Source organism: Ursus americanus, chromosome 5 (genome assembly GCF_024610735.1).
Source record: "Ursus americanus isolate L20-20 chromosome 5, mUrsAme1.1.p, whole genome shotgun sequence".
Lineage (NCBI taxonomy): Eukaryota > Metazoa > Chordata > Mammalia > Carnivora > Ursidae > Ursus > Ursus americanus.
The window spans coordinates 64785528-64800179 of NC_142131.1; the positions used below are offsets into that span (position 1 = coordinate 64785528).

At 42.2% G+C, this 14652-nt stretch overlaps 2 protein-coding genes and 1 non-coding gene across 9 annotated transcripts in view; 2 read left to right on the top strand and 1 right to left on the bottom strand.

The window, feature by feature from the left end:
• Nucleotides 1–12187, top strand: part of ALDH7A1 (aldehyde dehydrogenase 7 family member A1) — a 111888-nt gene extending 99701 nt beyond the window's left edge. For all 5 annotated transcript variants that reach the window (XR_015724587.1, XR_015724589.1, XR_015724590.1 and 2 more), the window contains one exon: nt 479–12187. The gene's annotated coding sequence lies outside the window, so the exon portion shown is untranslated. The remainder of the gene's footprint in view (nt 1–478) is intronic.
• Nucleotides 1–14652, bottom strand: part of GRAMD2B (GRAM domain containing 2B) — a 105361-nt gene that overhangs the window by 7634 nt on the left and 83075 nt on the right. For all 3 annotated transcript variants that reach the window (XM_045794823.2, XM_087862345.1, XM_045794824.2), the window contains 7 exons: nt 12962–13073; nt 10327–10393; nt 9288–9391; nt 5251–5346; nt 3271–3342; nt 3091–3171; nt 537–648 (listed from right to left, as the gene is read on the bottom strand). In XM_045794823.2, coding sequence (XP_045650779.2) covers nt 537–648; nt 3091–3171; nt 3271–3342; nt 5251–5346; nt 9288–9391; nt 10327–10393; nt 12962–13073 — 644 coding nt within the window. The remainder of the gene's footprint in view (nt 1–536; nt 649–3090; nt 3172–3270; nt 3343–5250; nt 5347–9287; nt 9392–10326; nt 10394–12961; nt 13074–14652) is intronic.
• Nucleotides 6345–6450, top strand: LOC123790613 (U6 spliceosomal RNA). The gene has a single exon (XR_006779141.1). It is a non-coding gene; the product is annotated as a U6 spliceosomal RNA (small nuclear RNA).

The following is a 14652-nucleotide window of genomic DNA, read 5'->3' on the forward strand; positions in this document are numbered from 1 at the left end:
CCAAAGCATTTAAAAACACAGCATCAACCACAAAGCCAATCAATCTCACAACATGCATAATGGCTGAGAATATAAATGGATCTTCTCAAAAGCTGGTTCAATGGTTAGGTATTGAAATTCAATGCTTAAACAAGTAAGAAAATGGTAGAAGGACAGTCTGTCCTTCGCCCACTGACTCATGGGGACCATTCAGCTAGAACAGTGAATAATAGGACTGTAAGAAGAGGTAAAAAACAAAAACAACCCAACATTTTGTGTTTTTCTCTTTGAACCACCCCAACGTGGTGTCAATTTAAGAGATATTTATTAAATGTATTATAAAGAGAAATGTTGTTTTTTTTTTTTACCAAGTAGACGATTCCTTTCCCTGAAACTTTCCAATTACCCTCTCTCCAGAGTCCCTTCTCAATTGTTGTTAATTCGTCCCTTCTTAATTAATCGACAAGGTGGTTTTTATTGGTTTTGTTTTGTCTTACAGGGGTGAGATGAGGATGTTTGGAGCATTATATTTTAGTTAACACAGAAATTTCTCAGACCTCGAGAGTTCTCTGATTCAGGAGTCTGAGACCCGGAGCTGCTGTATCCTCCCATGTCTTGCCTTCTTTGTCGAACTACTCCATCCAGATCTGAGAATTCATCGTTGAAATCCTAAAGGGAAACAAGGAAGAGTACAGAGTCCCATTCCCCACAGTAAACAGACAGGCCTCTGTAACCCCCAGCCCTTTCACTTAGGCCTCACCTATAAAATAATGAAAAAGAAGGGAGGATTACCCCGTACCACTGGGATTTCCCCAACAGATGGGAGTATCTGGTGATCGAAACAGATTTTTCTGGGCAATTAAAATTCTGTCAACAGTGGCCAAATTGTTTGAAACAACAGATGTCTAGAAAAAGAACTGCTGATGACTGAAAAGTTTCCAGGGTCAAACTGGAAAAGTCTCATTAGCATCGTGTAATGAGAAAAAGTGATCGACACAGATGTATACGAGAAAAAAATAGATGCCCAGTTTTCTAAATCCATGTTCTAAATGTGAAGGTATTCTTTAAATCGTAGTTTAAAAAAGGTATTGGAAATGAAAGGAAAAATGGCTTTAACAAATTGGACACTGAAAGCAAAGTTTTAGCTTCCCCCCATCAAATTAAAAGAGAGTCCGTGCTGTCACTTTCGAATTACAGAGGGAGGCCGAGGGGTGATCAGTGGGGAAAAGGCACTGTTGTTTTACTTTATTTCCCACTTGTTTCCTCCAAATGCTTAAAAACTGAAGGGACCACAGGTGTCTTATACTAGCTATCTTTTGATCATTTCAATAATTCATTTCAATTTTATGCAAGAATCTATAGGGCATAGAAAGTTGAAGAATTAAAGTCTTTTCGATTTAATAAGTATTGACTAAATGCCTATCATGGATCAGGCGGTGTGCAAAACTCCTTAGACAGATGACTGCACTTAATCTCCGTGGCCGCATCAGGAGGTTGGCATTTTGCTGGATGAAGAAACTGAGTCACAGCAGTTACAGAGCTTGTCTGATGGCATAACTCAGCTGGGTGGAACCCAGATTTGAAACCAAGTTTGTTGGATTCCAAATCATATGTGTTTGCTTTTATTTTGTAGTACTTCCCACTACTGTTTTTCCCCCAGGGTATTTATTTTTAATTGAGATAAAATTCATGTAATATAAAAGTCATCATTTAAAGCATAAAATTTAGTGGTTTTTAGAATAATCGCAATGTCCTGCAGCCATCACCACTGTCTTATTTCAGAACATTTCCCCCACCCCCAAAGTGAAACTCTACCTATTAGCAGTCACGCCTAATTCCTCCCTCCTTCCCTCCCATTCCTTAGCAGCCATTCATCTGCTTTCCCTGTCGGTTTGTCTGGAACATTTCATATAAATGGAATTGTACCATCTGTGGCCTTGTGTGTCTGGCTGCTTCTGCTTCGCGTCATGTTTTCAAGGTTCTTCCATGTTGTATGTGTCAGTACTCCTTCCTCTATATGGTCAAATAATACTCTATTGGTCCATTCAGCAGATGATGGACATTAGAATTGTTTCTATTTTTTGGCTATTATGAACAGTGCAGCTGTGAACTTTTATTTTTTTTAAAGATTTTATCCATTCACCTGAGAGAGAGCGAGAGAGAGGGCTCGGAGAGGGAGAGGGAGAAGCAGACTCCCCACTGAGCAGGGAGCCCAATGTGGGACTCGATGCCGGGATCCTGAGATCACAAACAGAGCTGAAGGCAGACACTTAACCGACTAAGCCACCCAAGCGTGACAGCTGTGAACATTCTTGGGCAACTTTTTATGGGTACATGTTTTCAATCCTTGTACTACTGAACACCTCTCAAAAAGATTTTTAGATGTTAAAACCATGGGCTCGTACCATTGCACGCGAGGTATTCCAACCTTTAATAGTAATCAGTTTGGAAATAACGAATAAATACGGCTAGGACTCTCTCAGGCCAACATTATACCATCATAGGTATAAATTTTGTACAAACGGGGGGAACTACTTTCCACTGGAGATTTATTATATAGTCAATAAAATCTAAAGGGGAAAAAAAAATCTTTCACTTGGTCACTAAAGAGTTCTTCTTTTACAGTGATTTCTGGGTATTCCTCATCTTTTCTACTAAGCTATAAAGTCTCCGAAGGCAAGAACTAGTTTTTTTCTTGGTGTCCTTACAGCATACACTAGCACAGTGCCTGGAACATAGAAGACAATCAGCGATTCGTGGGGATGGCTCAGGCCCCTGCACAGAGAGACTGGTGAATCCCTCTAGAACAACACTGACAAAGACAACAAGATTTTACAGACACCTCCACTGACCACTCACTCGCCCAGACAGCCCACTATCCTGTTTCTTTTGTAGGACGGCTCTTTAGTTACTTGAAAAAAGCGTATGGCCTCCTACGGCCTCTCTTCTTCAGCACAGAAATGCCCTGTGTCTTCAAATTTTACCTCAGATAGTAAGGTCCTGTACGCCTTCCGTCCCCTGATCCTGGTGTAAGGAGGACTTTGTCAGTGTTGTTCACTGTGGGACACGTTCCCTTTCTGTTTCATTTAGATAGTTACACAGGCAACTCACCAGAGGCAGAGACGAAGGGCGGTCTGCCCGGAAACTGTTTTCAAGAGAAGACGGGTTGGGACTGTTCCCGACGCTCGTGTTCTGAAATTAATGTGACAAAATGAAAAACCAGATCAACTAAGAAACCAGAGGAGATATAAAGGAGAGACAGCAAATGAGGTTCAGGGAGGTTGGACTCACTTCTAAGTGTCCACACACAGATTTCAGTAGCTTGTAAGTAGAATCTCTGGAGAGTAAGGAGACAAATATGTACTGAAAAGCAAAACAGTCATTATTAACAATACTGCCTGGAAAGAAGTGAGAGTTCAGAGTGCAAGAAAATTTATCTGTATCTATTTTTTTTCCTTTCCAAATGATGGAGGCTGTTCTTTGGTCTTAAAGTCTCATTCACCCACACATTTTTTTAAAATACATTTCTGGAATCAACCAAACCTCTTCCCCCACAACGGCAACAAAACCCCCAAACCCCTAATAAAGCAACAGAGAGTAACGTGAAGGCTCTAATACACTGACATGGATGTCCCGAACACAGGCAGGCTTAAAAAAAATAATAATTAAAAAAGGCTATTGACATTTGCTACATCCTCTTTAAAGCTTATTCCCCACCCCCCCTTTTCTTTTAAGGTATTCAACAATTCCCAAGGGTCCTCTTTCTCTGTTCTGACCTAGATTTCCACTAAGAATTTCCCAGAGGCTTTCACAGGCTCGTTCTTTTTCAAGCCACTTCCACATTCTCCCTTGTACAAATATGGAGATCTTCCAGTGGATGCATATACGTAAGCAACGGGAAAGAAGTGAAATCAGACTAGACAAGGAATTTGGAGACACAGGACATAAGGAAAAACGATTTTACCAAGAACAGTACGTTAAGAAAATATTACAACTCACTCTCCATCTGTTTGAGCCACAGCATCTTTTCAGAGCCCCTTTCCAGAAGTTTGTGATTATCCTGTTCACTCATCGAGGAGAGCACTTGATAGGCTTTCCCAGCAAGTACGTATTCCGAAGTAATTAACACGGTGGGTTCTGCCATTAGGCCTAATTGCTAGTTCTAGCTCTGCTACTTAGAAGTGGGTGACACTGGCAAACTGCTCAAGCACTCTTGGCTTCAGTTTTTTTTTCCTTTTTTTTTTTTGTGAAGATTTTATTTATTTAGACAGAGTACGTGAATGGGGGAGGGGCAGAAGGAGAGAAAATCTCAAGCAGATTCCGTGCTGAGTGCGGAGCCCGATGTGGGGCTCAATCCCATGACCCTGAGATCATGACCTGAGCCGAAATCAAGAGTCGGACACTCAAGCAACCCTTGGCTTCAGTTTTCTTAACAACACCTACCCCTTCTAGGTGGCAGTGTGAAATCAATGTGAAAACAGAAGGAAAGCATTATGCCTGGGGAGAAGCACTTAATGCTTGTTAGCCATTAGTATTAAAACTTTTTTTTCCCCAAAATATTAATTTCCTACCTCATCAGAATAGCCTCTTTTATCTTTCCTCCACCCTCCTTCCCTCTTCAAGTTATCCACTAGGGTTAGAAATGGAATGCCCCTTTTATGCTTTTATAGAAATAGTAGGTAAACTCTTAAAAAATTACTTTCAAGTGAGAAATGAGTAACTGAACTATTCCGTTCCCTCTTTCTGGCCAGACTGAAATAAACACTACTCTCAATGCAAATATTGCACGTGTGTGGGGCAGCCCAACAGTAAGGAGCAGCTCTAGAATTTCTACATAGAAGAACAGTACTTAAAGAAGCTGGAAGCAAAGAGGGGCTAGAAACTGGTCCTTGAGCTGACCATGCAGGGCAAGCACCGGGTTGGTGTATTTGGGACGGCTCTGGAGAGGAACCATTAAATAAGGTTCTGGGGAGGGTGGCCACCCCACCCCAGAGACTCTTCAGTCTCACCTGCCTCACCCCCTCCACAATGTGGTGGTGGTGGTTTTAAATATTAAAGAAACTCAATATATCAGTTTAGCCTCTTCTAAGAGATAAAAGGGAAAGGGAAGTTGGGAAAGAATTTTGTTTTTGACCTTGGTCGAGCAAGTAGAATTAAGTCAGCAGGAAATTCAAAATTGTCAACAATTATATTAGAATCAAGCACATTGTGAGGGGAAACGATACACAAACAGGACAAAGCGAAGGTGCCCTGGCTGCGAGGCCGACTCACCCGGTCCGTGACTGTCGCTATAATCAGGGCATTTGGCACCAGGAGGGCAGTTTTAGTTTTCTTTATTAGGGTGACTGAGAACGCCGGAATAGAGATCTGAAACAGAACCAGTTCACACGAGTTTAGGCTTCACTGAACACGACTTCAAATCTTCATGTTGAAGGAAAAAAAAATTTTTTTTAAAAGTTTAACGACAAAATCAAAACCATCAGTGAGCTCTCCAGCCTCCAGGAAGAAAAGCGAGTCTCCTCAAAGTTCTGTTTCCAAAGCCAGAGGGTAAATCTGCATTGTCAATTCTACTCGGGGGCTTGGCGAGAAACCTTTATCTTGAGACAAGGGAGTGAACGCAAAATGCAGTCATCTTAAAGATAGGCCCAGGGCTCTAAGGAAATTGTGTGCTTGTGGTCTTCCATTTAGGGCTAATCTCCGCACACCCCGCTCTCCTCTGAGGCACATGCGGGTAGGGAAAACATTGACTGGCACTGCTATAGTGGACCCACCACTGGACAAAAAGTCTGGGACCTGAATTCTCAGTTCTGGAAAGTGAATGAAGGAAACCTCATTTAAAATGGCCTCTGGAGGCCAGAAGGGGGCGCTCTCATGCACCGCCTCTGCTCCTCAGTTGCAGACCCCAACAGGAAGAAGTCCTTGACTACTCACCCAGGCGGGAGGAAGGCAGGCTTTCTCTTCGCCCAGCAACAAGCTCAGCCAATGAGAAGGTCTGAACGCTCACTTATGTCCAATGGACTGTTTTCCAAAGCAACCCCACCCCACTTCCTCCTTTTCTCTGTAATTTAACATTTCTCTCCTTGGATGTCAACTTGCCTTTGGGTTGCCAGAGCTTGGATGGCTCAAACTGCGATTTCTCTCCTATTCCTGAATAAACCCATTTTTCTGATAAAACAACTGGCTGTTTTACTTTATATGGTCCGCACTATCTACGTGAGCTACTCAACCTTACATGCTACCCTTTCTGTGCATCAGTTTCCTGATTGTAAAATGGAGATAATCTTCCTTGCTTCCCAGGATTTTCTGTGGATTAAGTGAGGTAACATGCGGAAAATGCCTAGCACTCATTAAGAAAGTGATGTATTGTGCTTACTTCGGCAGGACATACACTAAAATTGGAATGATACAGAGAAGATTAGCATGGCCCCTGCACAAGGATGAGTGCAAATTCATGAAGTGTTCCATATTAAAAAAAAAAAAAAAAAGTCATTCATTTCCTCATTCGTCTCATAAAAAGAGGACGGGTGAAATAAAAGAACTCTAACTTCTTTTCTGGTTCAAACAATAAAGAATTACAACAGATGAGAATGTCATTTAATTAGGATAGTCCTATGAAGTACATATTCTAAGAGATTAGGACATGTGTTTAGAGAGGTAGGTGACTTGTCCAAGGTCATAAATAGGTTACAACGATGGAATTTGTATCCAAATCCAATCCAAAATGTGGGTTCTTTTTCATGCAATGTATTACAAGCCTGTACCAGATAACACAAAGAATAGATGTTCCAATAGTTTTGTTATATCCCCCCAAGCCAGGTTTCAAAGAGAAATGGATCCTATCACTTTGATCCTGGAAAACAGAGTCACACACATATGCGGTAAAATGACCTGACTCCCTCCACAGGAACGCACACTCCCATGAACATTTACTTTGTAAAAACGCTTTGCATGTTCTAAACGAGAGCAACAAGGTCAGTGGGGAAGAGGAGGGCCTTAAGTTAGTACTGCCATCTTGAAGGGAGAAATATGAGCTTTTATTCTGAACACTTGCATTTCCATATTTAGAGGTTTACGAGACGGAGATGTTCTACTGCCCCTCCGCGTTCCAGATATGAAGGCTATGGAAGAATGAGGGGCTAATCTGAATGAGACATTTCCTAAAAGCTATTTTGCCAAAGAACTCTACTGCCCCAAATTTTGAACTGTAGGAAATAACTCAGAAGTTATACATTGGGATAACTTTGGGGGGGGTGGAAATTAAGGTCTACCAAGATGGATGATGATATTAAAAAAGAGTCTAATTTTGTTTCTGAGTGACAACACAAACACACAGAGACTAGGGGCTAAGGACTTGGTTTTTTCTTAATCTAAGGCATGGAACACTCTTAAGAAGTTTTCAGTCAACCTCTTTGTAAGTATAAAATCACAACCAGACCACATATGAGAAATAAAGCATAAATCTGAGCCTAGATGGGATCTGATACATGCATTTAATTTTATAGCATCTGAAAATGCTGTCACACTGACCAAAAGGTCCTGATTACATTAAAGCTGCACTTTGTTATTATTTTTCCAGGGTAGGGTGCTTAGACTATTTCCCTTCCTAGAGTGAATTCATTGTTCGAATTGCCTTTAGTTCATGTGGGATCGTGTTGGACCCAGTTCTGTTGGCAGTATGGAAATTCTGCCACAGGTCTGAGGCCCCAACCTCCCTGACACCATCCTCAGAGGGGAAGAAGCATACAAGTCACTCTCACAGTTGTTAGGTCCCCACCCTGAAAATTTTTTGTCTCGTCTCTTGGATTAGCTATAGCAGATGCAAAAGCAACCCCGTCATGTTACGTCTTTAAAAAAAACCAGTGTGTTATGCCACTCTTTTTCCCTTTTTTGGTCTGTTCTCTCGTAGGTAGATGATGGATTTTAAAACCATTGCTAGAATCATATTAGCTTCAAAGTGCACTTACTGAGTTTTAGAATTTCCCCCCATCCCTTAACAAAGACTCATTCTTTGTTCACTAATATCTCCAACCCTGCTGCTTCGGCAGGAGGCGCTGGCTGTAAATTCCTGAGAATTATCTTAGCATATTGAACTGGAGATCCCTGCTACCCAAGCCCTTCCCTACTCCATGGACAAATTCTTATAACTGAGAAGTCTAGAAATATGGTGAAATACTGCTTACGGGGCTTTGTGCTATACTGATTCAGGTGATACTATTCATCAAAATATGTTTGTCTAAACATAACTCCACATAATTACAGAACAACATCAAAATAACATGTCTGACCCAAAGAACAATGTGCTAGTCGGCGGACCCATCACCAACAAAATCAAGAATTTCCATTGTATTTGTTACAAAGTCATTATCTAAAAGACTGCCAGGGGCTTTAGGGAGAATATTTAAGTAAAACATAACTACCACTCAAAACAAAAAGTTTTCAGTCCGCGACTTCATGAATATAAAAGCTGCTTATTCACAATCATGAATCAGAAGGATTAAAAAACTCATTAGGTCACGCAGACCTAAGAAGGAGTTTCTTGGACTCCTTGTTCTGGAGGCCTGAATGAGCTGTGGTGTGACACTGGAGGTCAAAGGGAAACAATGTCAGTGGGATGGAATTATCTTTTTCCTTCTTAGGACACAGTCCCAAGGTCCTTGCTTTGGAAGGCAGTGGCTTGGGAAAACTGCCAATTCCTCCAGGCTGTCATACTTAACAGCTCAGGTGTCTTGGGCCTGTGCTCCCCCAAATCTGTTTAATGAGAAGGAGAACTTGTCAGTCATTGTCCACTGGGGAATGTGGATGTGTGACTCTCAGACCAGGCCTTAAATGTTCAATTCATGCTCATTTGGTGCTGGTGATGGGACAAAGTGAGCTCTAATAACTGGCTTATATTTAAGCCTGTTTTTCTACTTGTCTGATGTAACTGATATGAACATGGTGTAAAAATCGATATTTATCTAAAAAAAATGGGTCTCAGGTTTAATTTATGTCTTTGAAACAAATTATGGCACGCTCTCCAAATGGACAACTTTGAGAGTTCTCTGGTGACATCTGGGTAGAAAGGATTTAGCGTAGGGTTGTGGGAGAGATCTGTGTATATAAGGAAATAAACGGAGAGTGATCTTTAGGGAAAAAGGGAAGTTAGTGTCACTTAGAGGCATTTAGATCCTGTAATATTTGCAACTATGATAAAGGAAATAAAAAGGTATAATAAGAGTAAATATTTATCAACATAGCTACGCTTCAAACAAGTGATATTCACAACATAGACTAAAGTGCATAGCTTTCTTTTAAAAAATTATACCAACCTTAGTGTCTTTTCCAAAGACCTTGGAATGAAAACAAATCCAGTTTTCTGATACAAAGAGCTTCCCCTGGTATAATATCTCTTTCTGTAGAGCACAGGTAAAACCTGGGAAAACAGACACAGGTTTAAGAGCGCTGAGAATTTCCATATGAAATAAAAATTATGTAAACATGTGGCTGGCTCAGGATTGGCAGAGACAATACACTCATACTCAAAAGATCTTTCACCTCTTTGTCAGCCATCTTTCATGGTGTAAAGCTATGGGGATGAGTGTTTGTTTTTTAATTCAAAGTCTTACACGCTTTAGTGTAAAAACCAAAATGGCGAGGCAAGTCTATCACTGCAAATGAGAGTTCCAGAATGGAATTTCAAAATCTCCTCTGTTTAGGAAGGTGTGTCACCTTGAGCTCATGATGGCACTCCTGCCCCTCCTACTCTGGGACTGTCACTAATGACTCCTTTTGAAATTGATGGTCTCAGTGTGGGAAGAGCCTGTGACCCACATGTTTAGGCCGTCATGGCAGGAATCCAGCCTCCCACTTAACATGGGTGTACTGAGAGGCCAGAATGGAACCCTGGTCCTAATGGACCTAAGAGGAGCAGAGTAGGTCTTCAGTGGCATGCTGGGCAGGATGTTTGGGGGTGATCATTGCACCCCACATCATACAGGGATAGACACATGTCTGTGCACTAGGATCTGCGCTTCCTTTCAGCCTTTCCAGTGTTCTCTCTTCCTCCAGTCTCGTTATCTTAAATCTCAGGACAACCCCCACAAAGGGCATTTCAGCAGTCGACACAGAAGGTGAGGTGATCATTTGGGAATCATCTCGGAGGGTTCCCCGTCATGGGGAGGGATTCAGTTTCCCATTCTACTCTCCTTCAAGGTGCCTGGTCAAAGCTGAATGAAGCTGGCACCACTGTTACATCGGGACTCTCAAAAAATTTGTTCCCTTGGGGGCTTCAGCCCCGAGACGGAGCCCGCTTTCTACCCCCAAACCAATGAGCATCTTTTCAAATAAGTCGAACAGGCCAGAACTTACTTTGCCTCAGTGGTTCCTCAGTTGGGACATCAAGGAACAACTTGTGGAAGTGCATATTTGCCTTGTACTGTAATGAGAACACAACACGGTGTCACTGTTCACATTGCTGGATGAAACAGTGCACATTTTAACTTCAATTTAAATTACATAACAAGGAGCGCCTAGTGGCTCAGTCCATCAAGCGTCCGACCCTTGATTTTGGCTCAGGTCATGATCTCAGGGTCCTGGGATGGAGCCCCGAGGAGGGATCCGCACTCATTCGGGAGTCTGCTTGTAGATTTTCTCTCTCTTTCTCTCTCCTCCTCTGCCTCTGCCCCTACCCCTGCTCCTGTGCCCTCTCTCTCAAATAAATAAATCTTTAAGATAAATAAATCAATCTTTAAGATAAATTAATAAGTTAATTAATAAATTACACAACAAATTTCCCCCTCCCTCAATACAGTCTCTTTAGGAATTCCTTTTCTCTGATCTTACAGTCTTCAGCACAACCCTTCAGAGTGGGCAGGACACAAAGGTTTCATTTTCCAACAAGAATTAGTGACTTGCCGGGGGGACAGACATCTGTGACCACACTGCAGCTGGTGGTCACCGTTCTGCCCAGGGGGCTTGACGAGGATGTCCCCTGATAAAAAATGACATGAAACTCCAAGCGGTCTCACCAGGGAAGGCAGTAGATCCCAGGGCACTACAGATACAGAGGCTCTCAGGACGGCAGTGGTTAAAGGGTCAGACAAACCTGAGTTCAAGTCTTGGCTACACCTGTCCTTTGGTGTGTGATTGTGGCTGAGGCTCCTGGAGCCCTGGGTTCCTCCTCTGTACCAGAGGGCAAATATGCTACCTGCCTCGGAGGGCTGCCATACGGCTCACATGGGACAAGTCACCTAAAGACCCACCAGCTGGTATTGTCACTCTCACTACTTTTGTTGGGAGGGCACTTCCTTAGCCAGTGTCGGGGGAGGTATGTGTTTAGACAGCTGTGACAACAATGAACAGCCAGCAATTTCCATTTGGTAAACTGCCTTCACAAATACCATCCTCAAAATAACCCGGGGAACTCACGTCCCCATTCCATGGGTCTGGACAGTGTGCCTCAGGGAAACTGAGTCACTGAACTAGCGCCACACAGCAAAGAGGTAGAACTGGTCCTCCTTCCATGGACCTCTGCCTGACAGGATGCTTTCGATAAAGTCTCGTGAACAGAGAGACAGTACAAGCAGGCCCTCCGTGTTTTATTATCCAAACTAGGAGTGGTCTCAGTGGCAGAAATGGCCCTAGTATTGCCCTAAGAAAGAGTTTAGAAAGGTCACACAGATCAAAGATGGTCCCCACAAGTCAGCTATTTTACGAACGCCTCACGTAAAGTAGGTCACCTCATGCTGCTTCCAAAAAACTACATTCTGCATCCGGAACGTTACCTGGAGTAAAGCCAGATAGGCCGTGGGCGCTTTCTTGAGATTTCTTGGTTTTTTGTTTTTGTTTTTAATGGCTACAGTGAGAATCAGCTGCATGACTTGATTTAAAAATAATCTGGGCCAGGGACGTCTGGGTAGTTCAGTCAGTTAAGCGTCTGCCTCCGGCTCAGGTCGTGATCCCAGGGTCCTCGGATCGAGTCCCACATGGGGCTCCCTGCAGGGAGCCTGCTTCTCTCTCTGTCCCTCCCCCTACTTGTGCTTGCTCTCTCTGACAAATAAATCAATTAAAAAAAAAATCTTAAAACAAAAACAAAAACAAAAACCTGGGCCCAAAAGAAAAAAAAAGTCCATAAAACAAAAAACCTGCAACATGGAGTCTTCAAAAATGTGAATACAATAAAAGGCAAAAATGTGAATACAATAAAAAAAAAAAAAGTGGTGGGAATGATCTATATTAAAAGCGACAGATAAATGTAATTCATGCCTCCTGACTGGATTCTAGAGAGGGGGGAGCAAAAAACATTTATAAAGGCATCCAGTACTGCGACAATTATGGAAATCCGAAATGGATTTTATATTAATATTTTTGTATATTTACTATTTAGTTGCATTTCTTGTGTGTGTCAGTGGGTTTTTTTGGTTTTTTTTTTTTTTTGTGGTGGTTGTTCTAGTTCTTAGGAAACACGTATTCAAGTATTTAGGGGTGAAGTGTCAATAACGACCTTAAACCACTGACCCCAGTAAGTATGCCACACTCTCAGACACAGAACTGGGCTTTGACACCATCTGGGTGTGTTTTAGAGCAAAACTAAACTACTCCTGGACGAGAATAATGACCCTGTTCACAGGTTGCCCCCCACCGTGTGCAGCTGGGTAGCCTTCTCTTCATACGGGTGCCGTATCAGATTCTAATTTCAGTGCAAGGCTATCACAGCTCTCCTGGGCTCGGCTAATTATTCGACCAGCACTTGACCGTGTGGGTCCCTCCCTCCGGGTGCTTGTCGGAGGTAAGGGTCACAGCACGGAACTCACCACCGGCCAGGATATACTGAAACGTCAGTGGTGAAATACGATAATGATTAAAAATCAACTGAAGGAAATGCATCCTGTTTTTCTTCCAGATTCTCTACCATCTCTGCCTACATGAGTCCCGACCAGCAGGAAGATGCAGTCGGGTTTAGGGCCTCCACCTCGACATGACACACACCGCCGTCCCAAGTTACCTGGCTGGAAGACGAATACTTTTTCCTGTCCATCTTAGATTCATTTTTGCTTTCTGTTTTACAGTCGTTCTTATCGCTTGCTAAAGAGGCACCATCAAAACTGGATTTTGACCTGAGGAAAGAGAATCCAGGCAGTCTGTAAGATGAATTTTTAACGCTACTCATTAACTGCATTGTAATAAATCTGGATTATTATACCATCTCACGAGAAAACCTGACATTTGTTTTTCTCTTCTTGACCTCAGTGATCACTCCTAATACTCTAGGAGCATTTACAGAGTACAGCGTATAGGAGACCGGGATGGTTTCACCAGGCTGCAATCTCAGACTGCAGAAATGTGGACTTGTCGAAGGGAGAAGTATCAGCTGAATTGTGAAGGTCATTATACCATCTCAAACATATTTTAAGCAGTAAAAGAAGAGTCGTATAGGCAAATTATTACAACAAAACTACAGCGATAGTTCGATCAAAGAATATTTTTTGTTCCAGAATTCTATTACTATTTAACATGTGTTAATTGAGGAGGGCATTGTATTAAAGCCATAAGGCACACAAGAGAGACTTTATCCTCAAGGACCCTGTGAATTCATCAGACATCTTTTTAAAAAGGGAGTACAAGATTTAGCACCACATAATACATACCATGGGTGTTAGGAGGAGGAATAGAGACACTAAGTCCAACAGGAGAGAAGAGAAGAGGAGAGACTGATAGCACAATGTGGGTTTAATACACTGGGCCTCAGAGGATGAGAAGGAGGTGGGTACGAGGAAAAGAGAGACAAAACATCCCAGAGTGGGGAAAACAGAAGTAAAATCAGGATAAAAATGAAGAATGTGTTTGAAAGTCAAGTCTTCCTTTATTCTAGTAAGGACAGAGGGCAGAGCTCCCGCATGTGTTTCTAAGGTGATTCTGGTCCTGGCTCTCCGTTTGAGTCCATGTGTGAATTTGCACCTGTCTGTAGCCCTACAGACACACAGAAGCATTTCAAAGTGGAACGCATGGATAATTTTTAGAAGTCTATATATGACCAAGTTTTAGGATGCAATTAGGTAGTTTTTTGATTGTTGGGAAAAATGGCACATGAAATCCATGATTCCACAATATGACTCCTTAGAAAGCTCAGTTAAAACTACTATTTGGTTCAAAGCAGATGTAAGAATCGTGAGTAATTCAGGTGGCATGAGAGCATGATGCAGACAGAAATGACTGAAGTCAGATTTTAGACTCTGGGTCTCTCAGCTATGAAAAGACGGGCCATCTGCCAGCCCCAACAGTTTGGGTCCACGTTGCCCTACCCACAGGTGAAGATCTGGATTTAGCTACTGACCACTGAACCTATTCACAGATGTAAATCCCTTTTGAATTCTAGAGATTACTTTTTTCTTTGAAATTATCAGTAAACACTGTACTCAAAAATAAAATTATTTTTACAAATATCAAATTACCTATTTATACTATCCAGTAACCTGATTTAATCACCTCTACTGATTCACGTTAGTAAATGTTAATGGCATTGCCAAGGCAATGACTTCTTGAAGGACTGTAAGCAGGTGCGACAAGGAGGGCAGCTCTACCCTTGATAAATTCAAGAGCCACAAGCAGAATGGACTTGTCTACATGGCACAGGGCTCTGTGAAAGGGGTGGGAGGGGTGCTGATTGACACAGTACTGCTGTCTTTGTTTCTTCTG